The following is a 14,939-nucleotide window of genomic DNA, read 5'->3' as shown; positions in this document are numbered from 1 at the left end:
AAAGTACTTCAGTAAAGGTCAACAGCAAACAGAACTTGCGAGACAGGACCGAAAAGTAACATGGTCTCGGAACTGGAGGTTCTCTCTGGAGGACGATACGGAGACGAGGGTTTTCACTGTGACTATGAGGAACCTGAGCGTGGATGATGCTGGAGTTTACTGGTGTGGGGTGGACAGGTGGATATCTGACATTCAGACTGAGGTCAACCTCGATGTGGTGCAACATGTAGTGGACGATGTAACCACTCAGAACAGTGAGAACCGAGAGCTGATATTTGCACATATATTTCTATTCAGTTTGAGGCCAGAACTCATACTTCATATGCATTTCCTCTGCAAGGCAGCTTAAATACTGACTTGTTGCATAGACAGAAAAAGAAAAAAATGAGGGTCAGAGGAAGTTCAGGTGGGTGGTGTAACAGATCTCACTGGTTCCATGCAGAAAGAAAGACAGACAGGCATTTTTTTACCAAACACAGCTTCTTTATTTACTTTCACTCTCGCCCCAGTGTTTTCCGCTCTTATTTACACTCCCCCCAGTTCCAGACACCTTTCCTCAGCGTCCACATATTGTGACGTCCCGTCTACAGAGATCATCAGTGTTATAGAGAAGTACAGTAGATCAGAGCTGCATCACACACAGGATCTCATACAGTCACAATAAACATCATCACTAAAGCAACAAACACAATGATCACAATTCAACACGTCTCCTTTCACTGGAGCCACAACATCATCCACATACATCATCTCCAGCAGAAACACACACACACACACACACACACACACACACACACACACACCTCCACATACATCATCTCCAGCAGAAACACACACACACACACACACACACACACACACACACACACACACACACACCTCCACATACATCATCTCCAGCAGAAACACACACACACACACACACACACACACACACACCTCCACATACATCATCTCCAGCAGAAACACACACACACACACACACACACACACACACACACACACACACACACACACACACACACACACCTCCACATACATCATCTCCAGCAGAAACACACACACACACACACACACACACACACACACACACAACTGCACTTCCACATACATCATCTCCAGCAGAAGCATCGATATTCACCTCATCACACACACAAACACACACACACACACACACACACACACACACACACACAAACACACACACACACACACACACTTTCTGTATTTTTTTTCCGTTTATTGAAGTTTTCCTGGGGATTTGAAATGAAGGTAAATTGTGTGTTTTTGTGTAAATTCTACAGGAAGGAAAACACAAAAGTTTAAACGGTTTATGCAAAAGCGTCTCGCAACATCAAGCTTTTCATGTAAAGTCTGTCTTGTAAATGTCCTCGTGTAAATGAGTCCAAATCAGTTTCTTCTCCTTTGTCAGTGGTCATGGAATGAAAAAAATAAACAGCTATTAAATCCACGTGAATATATTTGAGCTTGTGCAGTTTGCAAGGCCGAAATGCTGATGCCCTCTAGAGGCCTCAAAGTCGCCAAATTGCGATCTGATTGGTTGCCATGCACTTGCACATGACAATAATGACAATAAGGTTGAATCTAATCTAATCTAATCTAATATAAAGCAACAACTTCAAGCCACATGGATTTGAAGCTAACCAAAGCATGTGCTGTTCATTTACAATGGCCTAATAACAGACAGTTCCCTTTGACCCCAGCAACATGTGATGTGACAACTGAATTCTGATTGGATAGAAACACCAATGGACATCGACATCATCGATCTGATCAACGATTTAAACTTTAATATGAAAGTCCAATCTGCTGACTGGGATCATGAGTAGAATAATCAGATTCTCAGTTTGAGTTGAGCTTTTATTGACAAATAATTTTAATCACATAATTATGATGGTCATATACAGCGATGATCAGTCAGAAGCTCTGTGAATGTGAGCAGTGACGTGTTTGAGGTTGGATTATAGTTAATGGTGGCCATGTTTAAAGGCAGTGATGAATCCTGGGAGTTGAAGTTTGTAACATATCGTGACATTACATCATTAAATACAGGAAAGAAAGTCGACCATGTATAATTAATGATTTTTATTCTGTTCTTCTTTATAAAAAATGGTACTGGTAACAAAAAAATATGAATACATGCAATAAATGATACCACAAACTCATGTACTACCTACACAGTGTGTGTGCATGTGTGTGTTGATGTGCTCTCTAGCTTTGAACTCACACAGGAAACACACACACACACACACACCCATGCACACACACACACACACACACACCCATGCACACACAAGGAAGTACACAGAGGTGAAAAGAAGTTAAGCCGTTACAGCATTTTCACTGGATTTAAACACATTGAATCTGGAGGTTCTGTGGTTTTCTGTGGAGATGAAGAAATTTTTTAGCATTTTTTTCATCCTGATCGCTGGTAAGGTGATCACTTTCTTTGCATCTTTGCTCAACCAATCACTGATTTCCCAGCACTTTACATTAAGTCAGGCTAATAAATGAAAGAAGGAAAAGGTCTTTAGTTAATGTTCCGATTTTTCTTTCTTTCTTTCTTTCTTTCTTTCTTTCTTTCTTTCTTTCTTTCTTTCTTTCTTTCTTTGCATTGAGTATGTACTGTTTCTTTATGTGCAGTATCAGTCACGGGTGTGCTGCTGAATGCTGAAGTCTATGAGACGGGAAGTGAAGGCGAAGCTGCGGCCATCAAGTGTCCGTACCGAGAACACTATAAAACTTATCCCAAATATTTCTGTAAAGGAATTTATAAAACATGTCAGGATCTTATTAAAGCGGATGGTAAGACAGAGTGGGTGATTGAAGGAAACTTGTTTCTGCATGACAACAAGGAGAAAAACATGTTTGTGGTGACCATCAGTAACTTGATGCAGGAACGTACGGCTGTGGAATAGAAATAACAGGACCAGACGTCGTCCATCTGACGGTGATGAAGGGTACGGCTTATATTTCAATATCAGTTCTTTACATTTGACCTGATAAACTGTGTTTTGAACGATAAACTGATTGTTTGTTTCAGCTGAAAAACCTTGTTTATCTACAGCTAAGACCACCGTCTCCACCGTCCCTACTACAGGTATGTGATGGTATAGATCAGGGGTCCCCAGCTGATTCCAGACCGAATCCCTTTCCTTATCTTTTCACATAATGAGATAAATATATGCCAAACGCTATTTTCTTTTAAAATCACATTTATATCAGACACATCAGGGTCAGCACAGTAGAGCCGTTTGGGTCGCTACTACACTTACTATGCTCACTGTTGTTACAATCAGACGTGCAGTTGTGAGCCGATGCACAAAAAGAGGAAACGTTCAATGAGTGAAAACAGTGGCATTCTTAAAGGAAAGTTGATGCTATAAACCGAGTTTTTCGAGATGAATGGGTGGAAAGATACATTTATTCTTCTTTATTCTTCTTGTGTCTCATTTGCTCGAAGTCTGTTGCGGTTCGTAAAACGCTAACTGAGAAAACTCAGCAGTCTGAACTAAGAGCACGGGAAAAAAATGATCTCAAAGCCGAGTACGAGCGATCTACCATCTATCTCTCCATCTTTAGTTGTTTGTATAGATGTTCTATTTTTATCTATTTACATTTTTTAAATATTAAAAGCAGTAATGATCAGGACCTTTAGGAATAGATTTGTGTTGAGGAAATGAATGTTTGTAGCTATAATAGATATAAGTGGATAAAAAAACCTGGTGTTGTTCTTTATTTTGATTTTCAGGCTTATTGATAGCTACCTTCATGTTGCCTCTCTTTCTACCATGTCCAAGTTAAAGCTCATGTGACATGGAGAAGTAAATTCTGTAATAACACTGATTGTGGACTCACTGCAGCTGCACCTCCGACTTAGAAGCAAGTGTGAAGGAGTAGCTTCGAATCTTCTCTAGAATGTATCTATTGTGTGTGTGTGTGTGTGTGTGTGTGTGTGTGTGTGTGTGTGTGTGTGTGTGTGTGTGTGTGTGTGTGTGTGTGTGTGTGTGTGTGTGTGATTAACAGCAGTGCCAGGCAGTCCAGGAATTAAAACAGACACCACAGGAAGTTTCACTGAGGATACAGAGTTTAATTCACCTACAGGTAAGGAGCAAAATGAAAACTCCATGACCACCATGACCACAGAGAGCAGCTGAACAGTTCAGATTTACATTTACACCTTTAGCACTTATACAGAGCAAATTATCTTCTTTTTTCGGCTGCTCCCATTAGGGGTCACCACAGTGGATTATCCGTCTCCACACCGCTCTGTTCTCTACATCTGCCTCTTTCACACCATCTACCTGCATGTCTTCCTTCACCAAATCCATAAACCTCCACTTTGGTCTTCCTCTTTTCCTCCCTCCTGGTGGCTCCATCCTCAGCATTCTCCTACTGATATACCCCATGTCCATCCTCTGCACATGTCCAAACCATCTCAATCTCGCTTCCCTCACTATGTCTCCAAAATATACTACATGTGCTGTCCCTCTAAAAAAGTAATTTCTAATCCTGTCCATCGTCGTCACTCCCAACGAACATCTCAACATCTTCAGCTCTGCTACCTCCAGCTCCACCTCCTGTCTTTTACTCGATGCCACTGTCTCTAAACCATACAACATCTCAGGTCTCACCACAGTCCTATAAACTTTCCCTTTCACTCTCACAGATACTCTTCTATCACAAATCACTCCTGCTATTACTCTTCTCCACCCACTCCACCCTGCCTGCACTCTTTTCTTCACTTCTCTAAAACACTCTCCATTACTTTGCACTGTTGACTCCAGGTACCTGAACTCCTCCACCTTCTCCACCTCTTCTCCCTGCAACCGCACCACTCCACTGCCCTCCCTCTCATTCACACACATGTACTCTGTCTTACTCCTACTGACTTTCATTCCCCTTCTCTCCAGCGTGTACCTCCACCTCTCCAGGATCTTCTCAACCTGCTCATTACTCTCACCACTAATTACAATATCATCTGCAAACATCATAGTCCACAGAGACTCCTGTCTGACCTCGTCCGTCAACCTGTCCATCACCACTGCAAATTATTATTATATATGCCCCAATCCTGATGAGCATGGAAGGTTCTACTTGTGTTAAGAGTTGGAGTTAAATGAGACATCAGAAGTAAAAGAGAAAAGTAGATAAAGGGCTATCAAGAAAAATGGTTGGGTCTGGAAGGGAATGAGAGTAAAAGGAGATGTGACATTCTTATGTGATCAGTCAATCCTCAAGGCTGGGGTTTGTCTTCTGTTCTGGCCACCAAATGTCCTTTAACTGTCCCTGCTTGTTGTAGTATCCATGGGTGCATCTACCTGAAGTTCAAACTTCTTACTTTTAAAAAAATGTAGAGAATTTACAAGTTGTAATTTTTTTCTTTGTACATTTACAGGAATCGTTATGTATGTTGGAGGGGTTTTTGGTGCAGTTCTGCTGGTCTTCTCAGTCATTTTATGTGTCTTTAAAGGCAATGAAGGTACATAATAATCCTCTTCATTATATAAACTCATAAGCTATAAAATTAAACATCTCTCTCTCTCTCTCTCTCTCTCTCTCTCTCTCTCTCTCTCTCTCTCTCTCTCTCTCTCTCTCTCTCTCTCTCTCTCTCACACACACACACTCACTATCTATCTTTCAGCTACAACATTTTTCAATACAACAGTGAACATGAAGGTCTGTATGTATTTATTTACTTCAGAAACCTTTTTAAAAAACACAATCTTAGCTTATTTGTTTATTTCTGTATCATCTCAGGAATTCTGCAAGTATGAGGCGAAACCTCACAGCAGTCCTGCAAATGAAAGTCTTCTAGAAACCACTGTTCTGTATAAAGTTGTCCACTGCTAATTCTTATCCAGAATGCAGGAGCATATACTGGTCTAGTGGTTAGGATGCGGCGCTCTCACCGCTGTGGCCCGGGTTCGATCCCCGGTGAGGGAACCTACCCCAGCCATTAGGGTTGCACAAGCCTTAGTGCCGGTCCCAAGCCAGGATAAATGGGGAGGGTTGCGTTAGGAAGGGCATCCAGCGTAAAAAACATGTGCCAAATCAAACATGCGGATGGTCCGCTGTGGCGCCCCCTAATGGGAGAAGCCGAAAGAAACTTTTAGGTTCCCTGGTGGTCTAGTGGTTAGGATGCAGCGCCCTCACCGCTGTGGCCCGGGTTCGGTCCCCGGTCAGGGAACTAACCTCAGCCATTTAAAAAACCTTAGTGCTGGTCCCAAGCCCAGATAACTGGGAAGGGTTGCACTATCAAGGGCATCGAGCGTAAAAAACATGTGCCAAATCAAACATGCAAATTAGAAGCAAAACCCACACCTAAGACTCGCTTTGTCCAGTCCTGTGTCCTGTGGTCCGAACCTGCACAGAGACCCCAGTTAGGATCTCCAAGAACCCAAATACAACCATGTGGAATTTCCAGATGCTGGAGCTTTGAATCATTCTATGGAATACTATTAATATCGCAATCTGCTCATTAATCATTACTCCCGAACCTGACAGTGATTCTGATCATGCAGATATTGAGGTGCCAAGACAGGAAACATCTACAGCATATGATGGATTTATATTGTTTCCAGTGAAGGGACAGTTCCATGTTTTTATTTATTTTATTTTTTTTTTTGATTTTCTAATTTTATTTATTTGATATCAGATTAAATCAGAGTTCTTCAGTTACAGTGTGATTATGGACATTCTGTGGAAAAAAGAGTAAAAGTTGGCTATTGTGCGCTAGTAATGGAGTGTCATAATTTCATAAATGAGAAGTTCTGTCCCTGGTAGAACTCTTTGTCCTGTGTTTGTTACATTCAATTTACATTCTTGTGTTCAGTATTTCTTTTAATAAAATTAAAACTTTAAGAATTTTAAATCACATGAGTCATTATTTTATATTAACAATAGAACATAAAGAACATAAATGTTTAAACTGAGATAATTCACACTTTTATGCACAAAATTACCTCATTTCAAATGTAATGCCTGCTACAGCTATCAAATAAAGTTGGCTTGGGGAACAAAGGGCTGAAAAAGCCAGAAATGTGAAAATATACAGCTGGAAGAACAACCAGCAACTAATCAAAGTTAATTTACATCATTTCTGTAACATGATTTAGCTATAAAAGGGAGGTCTTACAGAGGTCTCTCAGAAGTAAAGATGGGCAGAGGCTCTTCAATCTGTTAACAAGTGCATAAAAAGATTGTGGAATTCTTTAAAATCAACGTTTCTCAACGTCAAATTGGAAAGGCTTTGCAAATCTCATAATCTACAGTACATAACATCAGCAAAAGATTCAGAGAGACTGGAGAAACCTTGGTGCGTAAGGGACGAGGCCAAAGACATTTGTTGCATGGTCTTTGGGCCTTCAGACGACGCTGCATCACTAATCGGCATGATTGTGTCATTGATGTTATTAAATGGGCTCAGGAAAAACTTTCAGAAACCACTGGGGTAAACACAATCCGCCAGTTTATCTGCAGATGTCAACTAAAGTTCTATCATGCAAAATGGAAGCCATATGTGATCATGGTCCAGAAGCGCCATCATGTCCTGTGGGCCGAGGCTCATTCAAGATGGACCGCTTTGAAGTGGAAAAGTGTTCTATGGTCAGACAAGTTCAAAATATGACATTCTTGTTGGAAAATCCCAGATGCCGTGTCCTCAGGGCTAAAGAGGAGAGGGACCTTCAAGTGTGTTATCAGTGATCAGTTCAAAAGCCAGCATCTCTAATGGTATTGGGGTGCAGAAGTGCAAACGGTACTAACAGCTCACATGTTTTGGAGGCAGTATGAATGCTGAAAGGTATATAGAGGTTTTGGAGGAACATGTGCTCCCCTACAGATGACGTCAATTTCAGGGAAAGTCTTGTGTATTTCAGCAGGACGATGCAAAACCACATACAGCAGCTATTACAACAGCAAGGCTTCGTAGTAGAAGAGTTTGGGTGTTGAATTGGCCTGCAGTCCAGACCTTTCACCTACAGTATAGAGAACATTCTGTGCATCATTAACCGAAAAATACGTCAAAGACGACCACAAACTCTTGAGCATCTGGAAACCGATATCAGGCAAAATGAGACCAAATTCCAACAGCAAAACTCCAGAAACTCATAACCATAATGCCCAGACATCTTTAAACTGTTTTAAAAAGAAGAGGAGATGCTCCACCGTGGTAAACATGCCCCTGTGTCAAATTTATTTGAGACCTGTAGCAGGCATCAAAATTAAAATAAACAAATTTTGTGTAAAAAAGTATAATATTTTCCACTTTGAACATTTACAATCTCTATGTTCTATTGTATACAAAATTTTGACTCGTGATTTAAATGTCTTTTGAAAGTTTTAATTTTATTAAAATATAAAAAAAAAAAAAGGTCCCCATATTCCGGATTTAGGGTTGTACCATCAGCCACCAGCACTCCTTCATTCCCAGTGAATAGTGTGTGTGTGTGTGTGTGTGTGTGTGTGTGTGTGTGTGTGTGTGTGTGTGTGTGTGTGTGTGTCTGTGTGTGTGTGTGTGTGTGTGTGTGTGTCAAGTCAAGTCGAGTTTATTTCTATAGCGCTTTTCACAACAGACATTGTCTCAAAGCAGCTTTACAGAAAACAACAGTGAAGGTGAATGGTGTGCATTTATGCCTGATGAGCAGCCGTGGCGACAGTGGCAAGGAAAAACTCCCTTGGATGTAATGAGGAAGAAACCTTGAGAGGAACCAGACTCAAAAGGGGAACCCATCCTCATTTGGGTGACATCAAGAGTTTGATCAAAAATCTTTCAACAGTACAGAACACTAGAGAGTGAGAACTAACATGAGCACTGGAGTATAAAATTATAAGTAATGTTCTTTCTGCAGTCTTATACAGTCTATATGGTTATAAAACTAGGAGCTACTGAGCTCAACATTTGTGATCATCACAGATCCAGCATCAGCTTCTCCATGCCAGAGCCTTTAAACACTCCAGGAGGTCCAATGTCAAAACTCCACACATGTAGCGGGATCCAATTTGCACTGGTACGTCTCTAGATGGTTCGGGATGTTTGCAAGTTTGGCAACACACACACACACACACACACACACACATACACACACACACACACACACACACACACACACACACACACACACACACACACACACACACACACACAGACAATCTCACACACCCATCTCAGTTCCTCTTGTCTCTCACCAGCAGTCTGGACTGCATCGTGTTCTGAAAAGTTTTGTCATTGTCTTTATTTTCTTCACTCTCGGAAATGTAACATTATTTTACCTGGTCTTTTATTTGTTTTGTTTTTATTTGTACTGCTTTTTTTTTTTTTACATTCGTCTTTTTCTCTCATCCATCATCAGCATCATGAACTTTATTGCTGTTGTTATGATTCTTTTTGGAGGTGAGTAGCTTTTATTTCTTTTCTCAGATTCACACACGATGCACAAATAATCGACGGAACAAAATCCAAAAACTCATTGTCACGTGTTTAAATGATGATATCTGAAGCGACACACAGAGATAAAGAGATCAGATTTTGCTATACGTTTGTCTGGTTTTAGTAACGACGTAAGAGATTTATCTGAGACACAAAACGTGAGAATTATAATGTATATTTTTTTCCTGCATAATGGAAATCGGTGATATCAGTGAGACACGTCGATCACACCGATCATATCTTTCACCCGGGAATATAAACGCAGTGTAAAACATTAAACCCTGGTCCCTGATCAGTCCCTCAGTGAGCAGTGCAGTGAGTCTGTCATTACAAAAAGGAGTTTTCCCCACACTGACTGCATTTTCCTTTAGAAATCATTCATAATAAACAGAAATAACGATCACCTTGAGACCAGCTAGAAACATCCCTCTGTTATTCTTCTCAGCCGTACCCAGCGTGATGCCTGGAGGAGTCAGAGTGAAAGCACCACTAGGAGGAAACGCCACCATTCACTGTTCCTACGACCCAGGATATGAGAACAACCCAAAGTACTTCAGTAAAGGTCAACAGCAAACAGAACTTGCGAGACAGGACCGAAAAGTAACATGGTCTCGGAACTGGAGGTTCTCTCTGGAGGACGATACGGAGACGAGGGTTTTCACTGTGACTATGAGGAACCTGAGCGTGGATGATGCTGGAGTTTACTGGTGTGGGGTGGACAGGTGGATATCTGACATTCAGACTGAGGTCAACCTCGATGTGGTGCAACATGTAGTGGACGATGTAACCACTCAGAACGGTGAGAACCGATATGTTGTTTAGTTTTGTGTAAATGTCTTTCCATCTTCAAGTTCCAAGAGATGAAACATCTAACATGTACACACACCGAGTCACCAAATGTAAAATCCTTCTGTGAAATAATGATGCATCTACTCTAGTATTTAATCCAAACCCAGGACTCAATACATGAAACGTACTTCCTCTTAGTCAGCAAAGAAGGACCTTTTTGGATAGAAAGAAAGAAAAAACAGTCAAATTGAGAGTTCAGGGGAAGGTCAAAAAGGTGTTAGACAGTCTTGCGTTATATTTTCGACATGTTTTCTTTACACTTGTTTTTTTCTTTTTCTCTGTAGCGTAGCCCACTAACTTGAACTCTGCGGTTAGAGTGAACACTGCGCTGAAAAAAGCATTCCGTTATACACAGCGTATCTTTTTTAGTAGAGACGTCACACAGACGTGTTGATTTCACTCAGACTCCTACAATCTTTTAGATCAAACAAGCTGGATATAAATTTTTTTTAACAATTAAATATCACTGGCAGCTTCAACATGGTGATAATCCACAGCAGGGTATGAGGTCTTACACACTTTTAATACAGTCAATCTGAGTTTCTTATTTTCAGACACTGAGATCTGGCAGTCAACCACCGAACCACAGGACCAGCAAAGCACCATTACAGGTGACCCAATGCAAATATAACAGTTCCTCAATTACCCTGAAACACACACTATACGGACAAAAGTATTGGGACACCTGACTGTCCCAGCGATTCTTTCCCAAGATGCAGTCGCCAAGTTGAAGGCACACGATTGTACTTGGTGTCTTTGGATGTTGTAGCATGAAATCTTCCCTTCACCCCAAACCTGTTCCAGCATGACATTAGCAAACTCTATAAAGATCTGCTTTGCATGGGTTGGAGTGGAAGATTTCCTGCTACAGAGCTCCAGCCTTGTTCAACACCTTTGGGAGAAATTGGAACACTGCACCTCAGGCCTCCTCACCTTCTCACCTAGCTGACTTTACTAACATCCTTGTGTCTAAATGACTCATGGCAAGCACAATCCAAAATCTAAAGCATCTTTCCTGAAGAGTGAAGGAAATCAGAAAAGAAAATGTGGAATGCGATGCTCAAAAAGCACGCATTAATGACCAGGTGTCCGCAAACTTTTGCCAATGTTGTGCATTTAATCCATGAAAGCTCGAAGTCCAGTTTTACTTCTGGGTACATTTGAAATTTAGTTCGACACAAAGTCCACTAACTGGAGTAACGTTTTTTATTTTATATCCAAATTAGTAGCACTGAACAGGTTGTGAGTTCAAATGCCAGGGTTGTGAATCTGCCACTGCTGGGCCCTTGGGCCCTTGAGCAAGGCCCTTGACCCTTAAACACAGTTGTATAAATTAGATAAATGTAAGTGGCTCTGGAAGTGGGAATCAGCCAAATGCTGTAAATGTATAGTGTTTGGGTAACTGTTTCAGATTGTTGATGATTGCGCTCACTGATCGAGACGTCGCTCTGATAAGGGCGTCTGCTGAACGCCTTCCATGGATGTGGTTTTGATCGACCTGTTATCAAGAACCTACATCTGTGAGCTGAAACCACATCCTGGGCAGCTGATTCATGATAAACAAAATGAGGGTTTTTTTTTATATTATATATATATATATATACAAAACATAATTTCTACCAATTCTATATTCTATTTTTTAAAGGTAACTAAACCTTGTGCACTTTCTATTGCAAACCTTTACATTATTTACATCCTCCTAGCACGAGGAAATGAAACATATTACAGTTTCACAACATGCACAGACGCCTTAGTTATCGTCTTGGAAAATAAGTTGGATTTAATGTGATAACTGGAGGAAAAACCTGACGTGCTAAAATAACCAGCATCAAATCCGTGAGCTGTGAAACCTGCAGTCACATGAGTGTATCTTTCATTTTTCTATCATTTCTTCAGAGAAAACTCAGCATCTCAGCCTCCCACTGGCTGTACTTTTGCTGCTGTGTGGAATCATGAGTGCCATTTTCTTCATTATGAAGAACAGCAAGGCACAAGCAGGTGAGAAAACCAAGTATCTTACATTAGTTACGTAAACCTTTTTGCATTTAATGGACAAGCTGTTTTGTTTCCTGTAGCCTCCACAGCGCCTGGAAATGCCATCGAACCTGATGGGGTAAGTGATCTCTCGATATTCTTGTCTGCATATCATGATCATAATGTGTGTGTGAACATAATCGAGACGGATTATGATAATTGATTTTTAATAAAGTGTGTTCAGATAATGTCTATATACTGTATATATATTCATTAATTAATTAATTCATTCATTCATTCATTTTCTCCCGCTTATCCGTAATTCGGGTCGCGGGGGCAGCAGTCTAAGCAGACCCCCGCCTTCGACTGCTGCCCAATCCTCACAGCACCGTCCCTTACGGTCCCTCCTGCAGGTGGTGAGCCCACGGGAAGGCGGCCCCACGTCACTCCGATGTCACGGGCCTTGATATTTCCCTCGTAAGGGAAATATCTACTGTATATATAAAATAACTAAATATTTCAATATATATAAATATAGAAAATATAAAAAAAAAAATATATATATATATATATATATTTTTTTTTTTTTTTTAAATGAGCGTATACTTTAATACAAATTTGTGGATGAACTGATTATAGTGTGTGTAATTGAGCACAGGTGTGTCCAATTAACGAATAAACGAAAGCACTGTAGAATAAACAGAGGGAGAATCGGAGGTAGGTTCGTCTGGTAATGTTTATTCCCTGCTGGTCAGAGTGGTTGTGGTCGATTTATGTATTTACCAATAGAATATGTTTTCTTTTTAAGGACGGCTCTTCAGCCATTACCGAGACCCCGGAGGGCGTCTACGCTACTGTACTACACTGCAAACCTGCAGCAAACCAGGACTGCGCCAGAGAATCCGCACCACAACACCCTGAAGCGGTGGTGTATTCTTTAATTATGCAACCTCCACAACTTCCTATTTATTCATCACTTTCTCCTTCGGATCCTGTACAGAAATCACAGCTGCTCAGTGACACATCTGCTTTCTCAGAGGAGTCACATGATGTTTACTCTACTGTCCAGTCACACTGAGGCAGCATTTCCTTAGTTTCTATCTTTAGTAGACCATCACACAGCAGTAGTGTTTGCTAGAATCGGATGTGATTTGTCTGTTCGAGTGATTAATCAAAATACTAATGAACACTTTTGTAGCTAGTCGACAAATTTGCTTAATTTTGCGATACTAGTGAAAAAAAAGAAGAAAAGAAAACATAAAAAGCTTTTATAAATAATATAAAAAGATTTTTTTTTTGTAAAAAATTTAAAACAATAAAAACGTGTATAACTTTTTTATAACTTTTTGTGAATGCTAAAATTCTTGTGTTTCCATTTTGCTTTAGCTTTTTTTTTTACTTTAATCCATAGTCACTGGGTTTATTCTAAACTTCACTGAATACAAAACATGTCACAATTAAATCTATAAGTTTATAAGGTCAGTTTCTATTTGATGCATTCAATCATAAATGATGTTCTCCAGTCTGTGCTGTCTATTGATTTTACAATTTTATTTTAAATGTTAAACTTCTTTTAAGAACGAAGAAATATGTTATAAATAAAGAAGAAAATAATTTGACATTTAATTTTTAGAATTAACATTGTATTTTATTTCTATAAATTTTTTTTCATATTTGTATAAACTATATGTATTTCTTCTGTATTTGATTGGTGAATCTCCAAATAAAAGCTTAAACTGTACACCAGCGCCCCCTATCTGTACTTCTAAGTCTCCCACTACCTCGTTCTGATTTTGCACATATTGCAGAAAACAATTGCATTCATCTTGCACATGTGGCGTTGTGGACTCGTAATTTGTACTGGCTACGCCAACTGCGGCGATGCCAACTTGTAATTTGTACCGACTACGCCATCCGGGGGCTATTTCCGGGACTGCCCTCAACTTCAAGGCACACAGGTTCGTCACGACTGGGTCAGATATCAGACCAGAGTTGAGTAAATAACAAAACTTTATTTAAAATGATTTCAGATTTAAACAAAATAAAAAGACAAACAACACTTCAGGGTGGGAGAAGACCTGATGTCCTAAACAGAGAGCACACACACGTGCGCACACGCACCACAGCACACCACACCTCACTGTGAACACTGCACTGCAATCAGGTAAGGAACCCACCATCACAAGATGCTAATCTGCTGCCACTGGCCACCCCACTCCTGAAGGCAAAAGAAGAAAACAAAAGTAATTTAAAACAACTTAAAACAAGCATCGCATTACAACAGCCTGGCTCTCGACACAGTCAACAGCCCAAAAACTGTTTGTTACTTGATCCTCACAAAAGCACATGAACAAAGGAAAGGCACTTAACAGATACAAAAGAAATTAGAAAAGTCACTACACTTAAAACAAAAAGAACATTATACCACAAATTCAAACTCAAATTCAAAGAATAGAAATCAAAAGAAATGGATTGCCATTAAAGTAGGGAAACCTCAACCCGATAAGCGCAGAGCGAAGCAGGCGGCGCAGAGCGAAGCAGGCGGCGCAGAGCGAAGCAGGCAGGCGCAGAGCGAAGCAGGCGGCGCAGAGCGAAGCAGGCGGCGCAGAGCGAAGCAGGCAGGCGCAGAGCGAAGCAGGCGGCGCAGAGCGAAGCAGGCAGGCGC

At 40.6% G+C, this 14,939-nt stretch overlaps 1 protein-coding gene and 1 long non-coding RNA gene across 4 annotated transcripts; both read left to right on the top strand.

Moving 5' to 3' along the window:
* The first annotated feature begins 2,917 nt into the window (after window positions 1–2,917).
* LOC310715907 (CMRF35-like molecule 1) lies at window positions 2,918–13,514 on the top strand. Of its 3 annotated transcripts, XM_083522625.1 has the most exons (7): window positions 2,918–2,981; window positions 3,065–3,121; window positions 9,897–10,250; window positions 10,855–10,911; window positions 12,197–12,298; window positions 12,376–12,413; window positions 13,083–13,514. In XM_083522625.1, exons 1-7 carry the CDS (start codon window positions 2,975–2,977, stop codon window positions 13,350–13,352), a joined length of 885 nt encoding a protein of 294 aa, XP_083378751.1. In that variant the 5' UTR covers window positions 2,918–2,974; the 3' UTR covers window positions 13,353–13,514. The 3 variants fall into 3 exon arrangements, with proteins under 3 accessions (XP_083378751.1, XP_083378753.1, XP_083378752.1); XM_083522627.1 differs by lacking the exon at window positions 10,855–10,911; XM_083522626.1 differs by lacking the exons at window positions 2,918–2,981; window positions 3,065–3,121 and adding an exon at window positions 9,196–9,415.
* Window positions 4,530–5,824, top strand: LOC310715919. The gene is made up of 3 exons (XR_014530436.1): window positions 4,530–5,503; window positions 5,666–5,700; window positions 5,782–5,824. It is a non-coding gene; the product is annotated as an uncharacterized lncRNA (long non-coding RNA).
* Window positions 13,515–14,939: the final 1,425 nt, after the last annotated feature.

The sequence above is a fragment of the Silurus aristotelis genome (genome assembly GCF_946808225.1).
Source record: "Silurus aristotelis genome assembly, chromosome: 20".
NCBI lineage: Eukaryota > Metazoa > Chordata > Actinopteri > Siluriformes > Siluridae > Silurus > Silurus aristotelis.
Note: the sequence above shows the minus strand (reverse complement) of the source record. Positions and strands in the feature narration are given on the sequence as shown.